General features: G+C 48.4%; 1 protein-coding gene across 2 annotated transcripts; it reads left to right on the forward strand.

Annotated features, from left to right (window-relative positions):
- Window positions 1-8,802: 8,802 nt before the first annotated feature.
- On the forward strand, window positions 8,803-12,396 carry IRX5 (iroquois homeobox 5). 2 transcript variants are annotated; one of them, XM_069456554.1, is made up of 3 exons: window positions 8,803-9,378; window positions 10,426-10,831; window positions 10,984-12,396. In XM_069456554.1, exons 1-3 carry the CDS (start codon window positions 9,130-9,132, stop codon window positions 11,784-11,786), a joined length of 1,458 nt encoding a protein of 485 aa, XP_069312655.1. In that variant the 5' UTR covers window positions 8,803-9,129; the 3' UTR covers window positions 11,787-12,396. The 2 variants fall into 2 exon arrangements, with proteins under 2 accessions (XP_069312655.1, XP_069312656.1); XM_069456555.1 differs by having other exon boundaries at window positions 9,130-9,378; window positions 10,987-11,786.
- The last annotated feature ends 1,225 nt before the right edge of the window (window positions 12,397-13,621 follow it).

Genomic DNA, 13,621 nt, shown 5'->3' on the forward strand with positions numbered 1-13,621 from the left:
TTTTACTCTCTAAAGCACATATACCTTTTATTTTAAAAGTCCATTATAGAGAATAAATTTGGAATTAATAAATGACATCTGGATTGTAGAATATCCATAATTCTCTCTATAAAACCAAGACAAAAGTGTCATAGATGTCAAGATCATATTTTTAAAGTAGGTTTAAAGGTCTGTTGCCCAGATATTAAATTTTATATTTTTCTTCTATTAATAAATATTACATTTCAACTTTGCAACATTGTAGCATATTTTAAGATGACCAGCAAGATCTAGCAATTCTAAAATATCCTTGCATTCCATATACGTTATACCATAAACTGATATATTTAAAGCCAGAGTAATAACCCAAGTATATGAAGAGCAGAAGTTAGTCAAGGTCATAATATTGAATTGTTTTGCAAACGTAAACTGCTTTCCAAGTAATCACTTTGATATCATCTTTTTTCCTTGACTACATTTTAATGGCTTCCTCAACTGCTTACAGCCTCTACACAGACATGAGTAAAAGAATCTGAAATTGGTGTATTTTCCCTTCCTGTTGTCTTAACCAAAAACACTACTTGACTTAAAGATGAAAGAGTCTTTTTCCTGAAGGTTTTTGTTTTTACATGTATACTAGTTCCTTTAGTGGAAGAAATCAATTTTAGCCACCACATTTCTTACCGATTTCCTAATTATATAGATACCATGAAACCCTTCATTGTTTTATGAATATTCCTCCCCAGATATAGTTCAGGGGACAGGTATTTTTGATGACTAGAAAAGTACATTATTCTTCTTAAAAGGACAACAAATAGATATAAATGCCATTACACAATTTAAGCCTGTACATACATTCTTAGACACAGTAATTGGTCTTTTATAACAGAGTTTTACTCTGTTTTTAATTTAACCTGCATATTCAGTGTGACAACACAGCATCAGAGGACAGAATCTCTTCTGATAGACACAACTTGAATCCAATATTTGTTCTTCGAGAATCTTAGATTGATTCTTCAACACCAATATCAGGGTTTTAAAAATGAAAAAGCATAGAGGTAAATTATCAAAGAAATCATTCAGAATAAAACAGAACCCTCCATTCCATGTGAATTCCTGCAAAAGCTGCAAAGTAAGTAGCAAGCCAACCTAGCAAGAGGAAAAGGATTACACAAAAAATGGAAAGGGACCTAAGGCTCTGAACCAGGAAAAGAACCCATGTGCAGGAGCTCCTGGCCTCCAGTACACTAGAACACCCCAGGCTGGGCCCAGCTAACTTCTTGGCAGAGCTCTGGAACCAGTTGCCAACCACCAGGTCTTCCACCGAGAGCTTGGTTGTGGCTGCCAGTAAATCACCCTGCAGAGAACACATCCCCCCAAATGAAAGCAACAAAGAACTGGGAGGTAAATGAGGACAGTTAAACAACATGCTAACTGCATGCACATCAACCACAAACTAAAATGGCATCTACTAGAACTGTGCAGGACACCTTTGCAGATCTAATTCTCAGAAAGGAGCTATTTTAAGGATGCTGAGTATGGCTAAATGATATTTCTCAGCTCTCCCAACATAGTCCACAGACCTAGGAGAAGCAGGATCAAAAACTAAGCAGAAGAAATTAAGATAGTTTCTATATCCCAAATTTAAAGAAACTGCTGTCTACTGGATAAAGTTCTTATGTAATAAAGGTTCAGGATTACAGAGGAAAGTATTCTTTTAAAAGAGATAACATTACCTCCCTATCTTCAGAATCTCCTTCTTCCCATAGCCAATACAGTAGGTCCATTATGAACTGTAGACTCTTAAAGAGAAAAACAGCAATAGTTAGCTTCACCTTTAGTACTATTTCCTTCCTTCATGGAATTACAATTTAATTACCAATACTTCAATTGATTTTATTCCTGGATGATACATTTCTCAAAAAGCATATTCTTTAGCTATTTCCACTAGAGAACATTTAGTACAACCTTCTCAATTAATCAACCATAACCCATTACTGCTGAAAGGATATGTTTTCTTCATATTTTCAAGAGTGGGGAGCCCCCACATACATCTATTTTATACAAAAGGAATATTAGATATGACGCTTAATAAATTTGGCTGACAACAGATGTAAAACTCAACCAATCTTCATATGTGTTTATATTTTTCCTATATTAATCCTTAGGAGGAAAAAAAAGAATCAGTTTCCTTTATCCTTTAAATTCAGTAACTTTATATATGGTTTAAAAAAAAACAAAAAATTAAGATTAAAGGCAAACAAAGAGGAATCAGAGTGCTCACTGCTTAACATTTTCTTTTTATTTGTGTTGGGTTTTCTAACATGCTGCAATGCTTCAGCTCTCAGTCATACATGAAATCCCATTTCCACAAGACCCAACAAGTATTAGGGGAACACAAGGATGTTATTTAAAAACTATCATATATTATTTTATATGACATTAAAAATCACTTTAATGTCTTGGAAAGTATTCAGAGAGAAACATTTGTTCTATTGCAGGCTATACTAACTATAGCTGCCTTCTGTAAAATTAGCTCATTTTTTGTCATACAACCATTCTTTTTCTTAATAAAATGGTCTATATCACTAAATCCAGTTCCTTGCTCTGCCCACTAGACAACACAAATACTCTGCAAAATAATTCCTTCTCATAGCTTTTCTTATCTACCTGTACTCAGCAGCCTCTATTCTGATAAGAAATAACAAGTTTTATGTATATCTGTATACTCTTTATCATTGAAAGAGTTTGGTTAAATATGACTAGAACTGATATTCCCACTAAATTTATTTTTAAAAGAATTAGGTAATTAAAATAATCAAAAAGTGTGATTTGGCATAAACAGATCATTTCTCTTAAGTAATAATACTATTTCTATAAAATATCATAAACTTCATCTTGATTTTTGTAAAAAGCACTGAATTTATAAATTTTACTATCCAACCCATACTATTAAAGAAATTATTCAATGTAATTCCATGATAAATGACAAATAAATCAATTATTCACTGTCATTTCATGAATTAAAAATTTTCATATGTACTGAACCCTTGTTTAATGCATTAATTTAATCGAAGGCCTCAAGTGACATTCTCTACATTCTGTACCCAGACCCTATTCCCAATATAAACGCTTTGGTAAAACCAGTGCTGATGTTACTTTGGCTTAACTCCACACACAAGCACGCTGTGTGCAGACACTCACTTGCAGATGAGCTTTGGGATGTACAAGGACAAATTTCAGCCAAAATTTAGAGGAACCCCATAGTTCGGAAGTGAACTTAGCTGACAACATCCAAATGTATCATGGAAGCATCATACCTATCACCTGCACAGAAAAATGGAAATGATTCTGTTTAAGGAAACACAGAAAACTAGTAATACTTTGGGGATATTAGCTATGAATATCTAATTTTCTCCAAGGTATCACTCCATATTATGGCAAATAAACAAATAAAAGCTGTATCAAGGTGTGGAACAACATTAGCTTGAGAAAAGAACAGAAAACTGGATTACATAAATGACAACTGCAGGAGAAAATTATATTCCCTTCTCCTGAACAAATGTTAAGTGCATCCTTACTAATAAAGACTTAAACTCAAACTACATTAGAATATACTGGTTTTCAATTTTGAAGCATCTAAGTTAATTTGCGAAGCTAAACTGGTGCTTAGGAATACTACAGCTATAAAAACACTGCAGATTTATGTAGAAATAAGTCATCCATCGGTATCATAATTCAAAGTAGTGCTATGAAAGCAAATCAGAGTCATTACTGAACAAGGAAAAAAGAATTTCTAGATTTTACATGTTCTTAGAGTTGCAACAGCTGTTGTTTTATCAAGAAAAAATATTCTCTATAAAACAGCTAAAAATATACTAAAAAGATATTAAAACTACAAAAATAAACACCATATAGAAATTGAAGAAAAATATACAAAGATAGTAAGATACTACCACTCAAAACAGGCTACACTATCTCAAAGTTAAAACAATTCACTCAGAATTACATGATTTCATTTATTTTTGTGTTATCAACTAAAGAACATTTAAATTTTCCCTAAATAATTATCTGGTATTATTCATTAAAACGGGATGATAGGTAATTAGTTCATATTCCTCTTTCACCTCTTTTAGTGCAACATATCAAATTTGAAAATAACAGGGAGAATAGCATAAGGACACTGATTGTAGCTGCCAGAGAAAAAAATTTTTGATGGGAGTGGGGTGTGAGGGATAAATAAAGCAATTATCTCCAAATTAATGCTCATTTTAGTTTCAGCAAACAAATCTAAATGTCTTTCTTTCAGTTTACCATGTAATTCTAACCAGCTAATTATCCTTGGAGTCAAGAATGAGCTGTGAAGCTACACCTGGCTTTTCCGATCATATGCCTATGGTCCCCTCTGCTTTCATTTCCTCTTTCTCCAACGAGTTTTAATATTAAAGAAAAACACACACACTCACACACATAGACACTGATGGACAGCCAGCTTCCAGGAAATCATGAGCTACAAAGAGAGGTGAAAAATCTTAATGCAATACTTATGTTAAAGGGTATTAGGTGTTGGGTAAGCCAAGGGTAGTAAGATCAACAGCATCCGTCTTGCCATTGTTTTTATATTTCGAGATTGGGAGTAAAGGACAGTAATATTATTTTAGTGGTCACTCAGGTTATGATTCAAATCCTTAAACTAATAAGAGGCTAAACGCGCTGTCTTCACTTACACATCAATTCAAATTTACAGAACAGTATTTTGGAAGAAATATATAGTTTTCTTTTATTCCTAGAAATAAAAACAAGGCATTCCATAAAAATTGTAGCTAGATACTTGATGATATGAAAAAGATTTTAGATCACTAAGACACCCTAGGAGACTGTTTCTTTTTCAAAAAATGAAATGGCATAAATTTCTCACGTATTTACCTTTTTAGTATATTCCTGTTTCTGCACATTAAGCATGCCTTCCTAGACAGATATATTCTGAGCACTAATAAATAATATACTGCTCTATTTTATGCTTTCCTTTCAAAGTTAGAAACCATTATTCCACAAAGGTAAAGCACAAAGAAAGCTAACACAATGAAGGCATTGCCAAAAAGCCACAAGTAGTATTAGAACATGCCAGAACACTTAACATTAAACTATCATTTCTCTCTAAAACTTCTGTTGCCAAAGTGCTCACAAAATCTGGAAGCTCAAAGACAGGTTTCAAGTGCAATTAAATTCTCCAAAAGCCAAACTGTACAAAAATATGCCGCCCTTCTTATGTCACCATTTATAGACAACATTTTCTCAGGATCTTAATTAAGATAACGATGCACACCTGTGTCAACATTCTCTGGCAAGACAGCCTTATCAATCATAATCCTTTAAGCACACTCCAAAACAGCAAAGCGATATGACAGAAGCAATCTGTTGCCTTTCCTAGTGTTGCTGTTGTGTCTCTTACAAGAATGATGAGATCTTTAAAACACAGCAGACCTACTTTTATGAGTCTTTAAAGTTTTAACTGTAAACAGCTCTTACACTAAATAAACAGGAATAACCTCTTTTGCACTTGATTGAAACAATGACAACTGTACTGCCAAAACTTGAAGAGCAAGCTCTAGGGCCATGTCTTGGCAATACAATTGTGAATCTGATTTTAAAGCTTTAAATTTTAAGAGTTACGGGTAACTGAATCCGTGCAGACATGACAAACCAATAAGCCCTTAGGAAGTTTTAAAATGAGAATATTTAATAGTTGTACGTTAAAAACAATCAGAGCAAACCTATCCCTAGTGTAAATTAAAATGTTTGGAAAGATACAAATGCAATAAAAATCAAGAGTCTTCTTGGTAACCTGGGAATGAAGGGACACAGACACCACCTCAGCTGGGGTAGAAACAGCTTCAGTGACAAGAGACCGATGAAACTACCAGCTAAAAAGTAAGCAGGTTCCTAAACGGAAAAGCTGATAAACAGAAAGTAAAGAAGGGGGTTACAGGGGGACACATCATCACCACTATCAAGATAAAAAGTTAAAAACTCGTGTTCACCAGCAAAAAACGGAGAAAAGGTTCGTATAAAAACGGAGAAAATCCGCCAGATGCTATCTGGGTTCCGTCTGCCTGCTAACGCCCAGCCCTTCGCTTTCACTTATTAACACAATTCTATCTCAGACGCCGGGCGGCCTTGGCCAGCGGAGCAGCAGAGCCATCAATGTGCAAATAAAGCAGAAAATAGAGACATCCTTAAGAAATGAGTCTTAAATTTGACGTAGAGCGGAGGTGACAACCACAGCAACAGAACCATAAATTCTAACTGCTTCAATATCTTGCAGGATTCTTTCCAGTCCCTGAAACCAAAAAGACAGTAAACGCGAAGGGGTAAAAAAACAAAACAAACGAGGGGTGGGGGGACAGCGGTGCGGCCCGGAGTGGCAGGGTGATGTAATGAGGATGTCTGCGTGACAGACTCAGATTCTCGGGCACAAACCTTCATGGCTCCATTTCAGAAAGCATCGTCCCGGACGAGAGCCGAGGCGGAGATGGAGGGGACACGCGTGGACACAGGATACACGGCCACGCGCGACCGCCAGGGCACCGGGATGTCAGGAGAGGCCGGTCCGACACTCACGGGGCCCAAGGCCAGGGGGGGCCCGGCCGCGCGCGGGGCCCCGCCGCGTCCACCGGGTCCACGACCGGACGCGGACGCGGCTCGAGGGCTGGCGGGGCCGGCTGCGCCGCGCCGGGCACCCGGTGCGGGTGGGGCTCACCTCTCCGCCGCGGCGCGGGCGCGCGGGCCGCGGACGCTCCCTCGTGGCAGGCGCGAGCCCCCGGCGGGCGGCGCGCGCGGGCCGTTACCGACCGTTAGCGCCAGCGGCCGCGACGGCGGCGGCGGGCGGAGCCGGGGGCGGGCGCTGAGGCTCGGCGGGGCCGAGAGACGCTGCGGGGCGCTCGCCGTGACGACCGGGCCTACAGCGAGCCCGGGAAGGAGCCGCCGAAGAGGCCGCCACTGGCCGGCTCCAGGCTCCCGCATTCCCGGGCCGCCCGGGCCGCTCCGCCTCGGTTTGGTATTGGCGGGCTGGCGGCCACCTCAACCCGGCAGTCCGGGGCACCGCAGCCGCCGGCTTCCCGTCACCATGACAATAGCGCGGCCGAAGCCCCGCCCCGCCCCTTCGGCGCCGGACTGGGGGGAAAGTGGGCGCGCGTCGCCAGGGGGCGGAGCCAATGGAGGCTGGCGTCCAATCATAGAGGAAGGCAGTGCGAGGGAAGGGGCTGGGCGGGCCGAGAGATTCTCGGAGAATGTAGTCTAAAGCGGTGGGGGGAAAGGGGCAGAAGGAGGGGAGGAGTCAGCGCGTGCATGAAGGCGCGCCGCCGAGCGGGCGCCAGTGTGGTGTGGGTGGGCTGCTTAGTGTGAGCTGGGCTGGAGCTCGGGAAATAAAGTGTACCTCGCCGGTCAAAGTCAATGCGAGAAACTTTGCATGTAGTTATGCTTCGCCTGCGTGTGGCTTCCTGGTGAAAGGCCACAAAGTTCTGATGCTGCGGGCTCCAGCAGCGCGCCCACGCCGCGCCAGCAGTTCTCCTGGTTCACCAGCGCCCCTGTCTGTCCCAGAGTTCGAGTGCGCTCGTGGCTGCGGCGGCGGGAGGCGCAGAGGAGGGGAGCGGATCTGTTTTGTATTCTAACTGTGTGGCCGTCGTGGGCAAGGGCTGCCTTTGCCTCAGTTGTGTGTTTGCCTCGCCAGCGCCTCGCTGCACAGACAGCGGTTGGGTTGGGCACTGCTCTGCCCAGTGTTTGCAGTGTAGCGTGGGCGGGCGCGAGGTGCGTGCGAAGGGCAAGGCGACTTAGTTGAACAAAAGGGAAGGGGACCCGCACCCTGGATCCACCACCTACTTGGCCGGGCGAGCTGCGGATGGCAAGCCTGGAGAAAGAGGCTGGGACGCATGGGGGTGGAGGTTGGCACGCCCCGAGACCTACTCAAGTGTAGCTGCTTCTCGATCTGGCAGTTCTTGCCCACTCTCTCTCCTCTAGAGAGATGCTAGCCCGGGAGTCCCCAGGTCCCCAGTGTGTCCCCCTCGCCGTCCAGTGGAGGTCGGTGGAAGGAAGGCGAGCCGGAGACGTGTAGACGTCTGAGGCCTGCCTCTCGCCCACCTGCTGCTGCTGGCACAGAGGGCCAATCATCCCGACTCCCTGCGCCTAGAGCGCGGGCATCCATCTGGCTTTCCCGGGGACCTCCATTCCAGATCTTCAATTTGCTGTCCGGCCCCCTGGCTTGGGAGAAAAACCGGAGAGGGTTGGCCACGTACCGCCTCAGAGCCAGCCTCCGGGAGGACGAGAAATCCGCAAACTCGGCGACTTACTGTGGCTAAGAGAGAGCGGAGCGTTCGCTGGCGCACAGTCCGCGGCCTCGCTCCCTTAGTGCCCCGACCCGCTCGCTGCCAGGGCGTTGGGACGGCCGCTGCGCCCGAGTTAGCAGGGGAGGAAAGTTGGAAGAGATCGGCGCGGCTGGGATGTGATTGTCATCCTGGGGCCGGCGCTCGAGAGTCTGAGAGAAAGAGAGGGAGAGACCAGGGAGGGGAGGGGAGCAGAGGGGAGGAGGGAGGCAGAAAGGAGGGGGAGAGAGGGCTGCGGAGGAGAGGCGGGCGCTGGGGAGGAGCGAGGGGAGCGCCAGCGAGCAGGAGAGGGAGCCGGGGAGGAAGAGGGAGAGGGCGAGGCGCGCCTGGCGGCCGGGTTGGCTGTGGCCGCCCAGAGGCTCCTGCCAGTCCTCCCACCGACTACACCCCGGGAAGGAGGAGCTTCGGGCGCTCACAAGGCGTCAGAATCCTCAATTTCCAACTTAGCATCTTGGCAGGACCTTTGCGAAGCCAAAAGCAGAGCCCCCCGGTGCAAAGAGCGAGGGGAAAAAAGAGAAAGCAGCAAGGGAGGGGAGGAAAAAAAGGGCCAGCCCGGGCGAGCGAGGCGCGCAGAGGAGCGGGCGCGGCGGTCGCAGCCGGAGGCGCGCGGGAAGCCAGCGAGGAGGCGCGGCGGGCCGGAGCCCGGGAGCCGGGGCCGAGGAGCGGCGGCCCAGGGCAGCCAGAGGCCAGGTGCCCTCCCGCTCGCCCTCGCAGGGCGCCGCCCGGCTGGTTGGCGGCCGCGGCGCGGCGCGCCCCATGCCCGTGTGTGGCCATGTCCTACCCGCAGGGCTACTTGTACCAGCCGTCCGCCTCGCTGGCGCTCTACTCGTGCCCGGCGTACAGCACCAGCGTCATTTCGGGGCCCCGCACGGATGAGCTCGGCCGCTCGTCTTCGGGCTCCGCGTTCTCGCCCTATGCTGGCTCCACTGCCTTCACGGCGCCCTCGCCGGGCTACAACTCGCACCTCCAGTACGGCGCCGACCCCGCGGCCGCCGCCGCCGCCGCCTTCTCCTCGTACGTGGTGAGTGAGCCGGATCCGAGGCGGGCGAGGGCAACCGGGGTCCGCCGGCCGGCGGGGCGGGCGGGGGCTGCAGGGGACACGGGCCTAGGCGCCACCGCCGACCTCCCCCGCCAAGCTTCGCGGCCCCTGAAAACTTGGACGATTGTCTCGCTGGGCTTCGCCCGGGCCTCAGGCTCAAGAGTTGTTCGGAAAAGAGAGTCGCAGCTTGCTCGGATAGCTGAGCTGGCGGGAAAGGTTTTGGGGGGAGAAGTCGCTGCAATTAAAGAGCAGCATTTGGTTCAAACAGAAGCCCCAGTCCGCTCTGCAAATTTTATATTTTTGGTTTTGTCATTTTGGAAAAGTAGTCCGAAAAAATACACCCGAAATCTGAGCAGAAGAGTGCTAAGTCTATGTAAATGTGTTTGGCCTCGCCTTTAATTAGTCCTCCAAAATGTTGCAAATCCGTAATCCTATCTTCCCAATCCGATTTGGAGGTATTAAATTTCTGAAAAGTCGGCCGAGCTGCGGTGCATCCGGGATTTTTCGGCTGGGTTGTGATTGGTTTGGGGGAGCATTTTTGGATAGTAGGAGTGCTGAGGCAAGCCTCAGCTTTTCCTTGGCGTTTCTTTGAGGGTTGAAAAGAAAAAAAAAAGTCTTGACTTCCCTTGTTTCCCCCGTGCGCCCAACGTGCAGCTGCCCGGGAGCGGAGCGCAGAGCCGCCTTCGTTGCCCAGGCCTCTATCTAGATGGAGGGCCGGGCCGCAGTGGCCAGATCTGTGCACAGGGGACTGACGTGCCCAGGCAGACAGGGGGCCTACAGGGTGGCATCAAGGCTGGGACAGCTTCAAGGGTCCCCGAAGGACTGGACTCAGGAATTGGGGGCCCCGCTGCCTTCTGAGGAGGGGGAGGGGTTGCTCTTGGGTTTGAAACCGCCAGCCCTGTCCCAAGGGAAGCTGGAGTGCGGGCCTTGCCCGTAGACCCCGGGACGTAGGGAAAGTGTGCTTCTGTCGTTTAGGTGGCAGTGCAGACCATGGCCCACACTCACCTTCTCTCTGACTCTCCACCGCAGGGGTCTCCCTACGATCACACACCCGGCATGGCGGGCTCCTTGGGGTATCACCCCTATGCTGCGCCTCTGGGGTCGTACCCGTATGGGGACCCCGCATACCGGAAGAACGCCACACGGGACGCCACTGCTACGCTCAAGGCCTGGCTCAACGAGCACCGCAAGAACCCATACCCCACCAAGGGCGAGAAGATCATGCTTGCCATCATCACCAAGATGACCCTCACCCAGGTGTCCACCTGGTTCGCCAACGCACGCCGGCGCCTCAAGAAGGAGAACAAGATGACGTGGACGCCGCGGAACCGCAGCGAGGACGAGGAGGAAGAGGAGAACATTGACCTGGAGAAAAACGACGAGGACGAGCCCCAGAAGCCTGAGGACAAGGGCGACCCCGAGGGCCCTGAAGCAGGTTGGTGGACACGGGAAAGGGCGTGTTGGGCGGGAATAAGAAGGAAAAGGGGGGCCTGGAGGTTGAGGGCAGGGGTCTCTGCCTTTGCGGGCGGGAACATGGGCCCCGCCGCGTGGCCTCTGTGCCTCTGACAGCCAGGCTTTCGCCCACAGGAGGGACGGAGCAGAAGGCGGCTTCGAGCTGCGAACGGCTGCAGGGGCCACCCACCCCCGCCGGCAAGGAGACCGAGGGCAGCCTCAGCGACCTGGATTTTAAAGAGCCGCCCTCGGAGGGCCGCCTCGACGCGTTGCCCGGGCCCCCCCGCGCCGGCGGGCCCTCCCCGGCTGGGCCAGCAGCAGCGCGGCTGGCCGAGGACCCGGCCCCTCACTACCCTGCGGGCGCGCCGGCGCCCGCCACGCACCCAGCAGCAGGAGAGCTGCCCCCCGGTCCCGGCGGGCCCTCGGTTATCCACTCGCCGCCGCCGCCGCCACCACCGCCGGCAGCGGTGCTCGCCAAGCCCAAACTGTGGTCTTTGGCAGAGATCGCCACATCCTCGGACAAGGTCAAGGACGGGGGCGGAGGTAGCGAGGGCTCTCCATGCCCACCGTGTCCCGGGCCCATAGCTGGGCAAGCCCTAGGAGGCAGCCGTGCGTCGCCGGCCCCGGCGCCATCGCGCTCGCCCTCGGCGCAGTGTCCTTTTCCTGGCGGGACAGTGCTGTCCCGGCCTCTCTACTACACCGCGCCCTTCTATCCCGGCTACACGAACTATGGCTCCTTCGGACACCTCCATGGCCACCCGGGGCCCGGGCCAGGCCCCACAACCGGTCCGGGCTCTCATTTCAATGGATTAAACCAGACCGTGTTGAACCGAGCGGACGCTTTGGCTAAAGACCCGAAAATGTTGCGGAGCCAGTCTCAGCTAGACCTGTGCAAAGACTCTCCCTATGAATTGAAGAAAGGTATGTCCGACATTTAACGCGGGCTGCGTCGGTCCCGGACTTTTCTAATTTATTAAAAACATGGCCTTGGCAGTTATTTTTCCATCACCAAGAGAGATTAAAAAAAACCATAAACTACCCCTCCTATTCAAAAGTTTATAGTTTATGGAGATGGATACATAAAAATGTAAACATCTCCACACACAAAAAATGTCTTAACCAACCGAAGAGAAAATTTACAAAAAAGGATTTGTATTAAACCTTATTCTGTATATTTAATGTAGCATTTTGTATTTAAATTGATAATTCAATATCTTTGAAGTAAATTATGAAATCAAGACACCTGTACAGGCATTTAATGTTTTTTTTTTGTAATATAAATATATACATTTGTGTTTCCCCAAAACTGTTTCATAGTTTAAAAATACAAGTTTAATTTAATTTTTTACACCTATTGATTCTTCTGGGTATGAGCTAAAGTATTATTACAGAAAGGACACAGGTTATACTCTTAGATTTAAAAAGTAAAAGAAACTGCAGCCGCCTTTGTAAAATGCAAAATATTTAATTAAAAGAGATTTTAACATAATCAGAGCCACTCATTATTTTTTAGAAGCCTCAATAAACTGTCCATTGCCTTGGTCAAAAGGTACAGCCTGCAACTTTGTTCAAAGTGGGGATTGAAAGGTTCCACAGACGTTCAGTGTGCCAGGGGAAAACCATAATTAGGCTGCAAACCCCGGGGAACCTGGCCCTGCCCGGAATGCAGATTTGGATCACCGATGCGGGCTGCTTGGGTGAGATTGGACCCTGGAGGAAGGCGAAGAGAGACCCAAGTGTGTGCCCAGAAGGGAGAAAAGATGGCAAAGCCAGCTAGGGACACGCACCACCCGAGCGCCATCGCTTAACCTAATTACTTCCAATCAGTGTCGTGTTTTATGCAAAGCAATCAGCTGGTGAACTTTGCTAATGAGTTCGATTTTATGCCGGATTTAGCCCTTATTACTATTTCAAAGGTGCTTCGGGCTAATACGGGCGGGGAGCGCATTGGGGGATGCCAAGGGGGAGGCTTTCCCAAGTCACTGTCTTCTCTACCCCTTCAAAATTGGGCATTGATCTCTTCTTCGGATTTGATTAAATTAGGGAACGTTCCATCCGCGACGGTGCGGGTGGCGGGCGGCCCAGTAGATGCCCGCTCAGCTGTGGGGTTGGGGCCGAGGGACGGGCGAGGGGATGGTTTCCCCCTTTCACAGGTAGGTGTCACACTTGTCCTGAATTTCAAGCCTGCACTTTGCAGAGTCGGAGATTGCAGAGTGGGCGGAAGGGGAGGAGGGAGCGCCACAGCCACTTGCGGGGAGCTAGGGGAGCCCCCGAAAGTATCCCTCCCCCTCACCTTGGGCCTCTTTTTGGACAAGTGGCCTTCAAAAGTTTGAGGCCATTTGCCTAGATAACGAGGTCCTTGTGGACTCGATAAGGCTTGTCGTCGCTTTAGCACTTTTCCCAGCTCATATTCAATAGTCCGAGTAGCTACAAAAGTATTTCTGAGATTCTCTTTTCTCATTTTAATCCCGTATGTTTCATGTCAAAATTGAAAAGTCAGGATGTATCTCAATCCTAAATGAGGAAGAGCCACCGCCCCTCGGCGACCAACGCTGTGGGTTCGGCTTGGCTGCGGTGCTGGCGTCTACATTTTGCCCCGAGATAGGGAGCCGCCGACGTGCTGTACTTCGTGGGAAATTTTCGGTGGTCGGGGGAGGGGTGTGTGTTACAGCAAAAACATAATCCGGCGAGGGGAATTAATTTGCTCTATTAAACCCAAGCCTGAGTGTTGAGAGAGAATGTGTTTGCACATAACACCGGTTTAATTAGGCTA

Source organism: Eulemur rufifrons, chromosome 23 (genome assembly GCF_041146395.1).
Source record: "Eulemur rufifrons isolate Redbay chromosome 23, OSU_ERuf_1, whole genome shotgun sequence".
Taxonomy (NCBI): domain Eukaryota; kingdom Metazoa; phylum Chordata; class Mammalia; order Primates; family Lemuridae; genus Eulemur; species Eulemur rufifrons.

Bases quoted from the DNA above. Each gene is read 5' to 3' on its own strand.
- IRX5 (XM_069456554.1), top strand. From the start codon at position 9,130: ATGTCCTACCCGCAGGGCTACTTGTACCAGCCGTCCGCCTCGCTGGCG. The intron at 9,379-10,425 runs GTGAGTGAGCCG...TCTCCACCGCAG, and splicing joins CCGCCTTCTCCTCGTACGTG to GGGTCTCCCTACGATCACAC. The intron at 10,832-10,983 runs GTTGGTGGACAC...TTTCGCCCACAG, and splicing joins CCCCGAGGGCCCTGAAGCAG to GAGGGACGGAGCAGAAGGCG.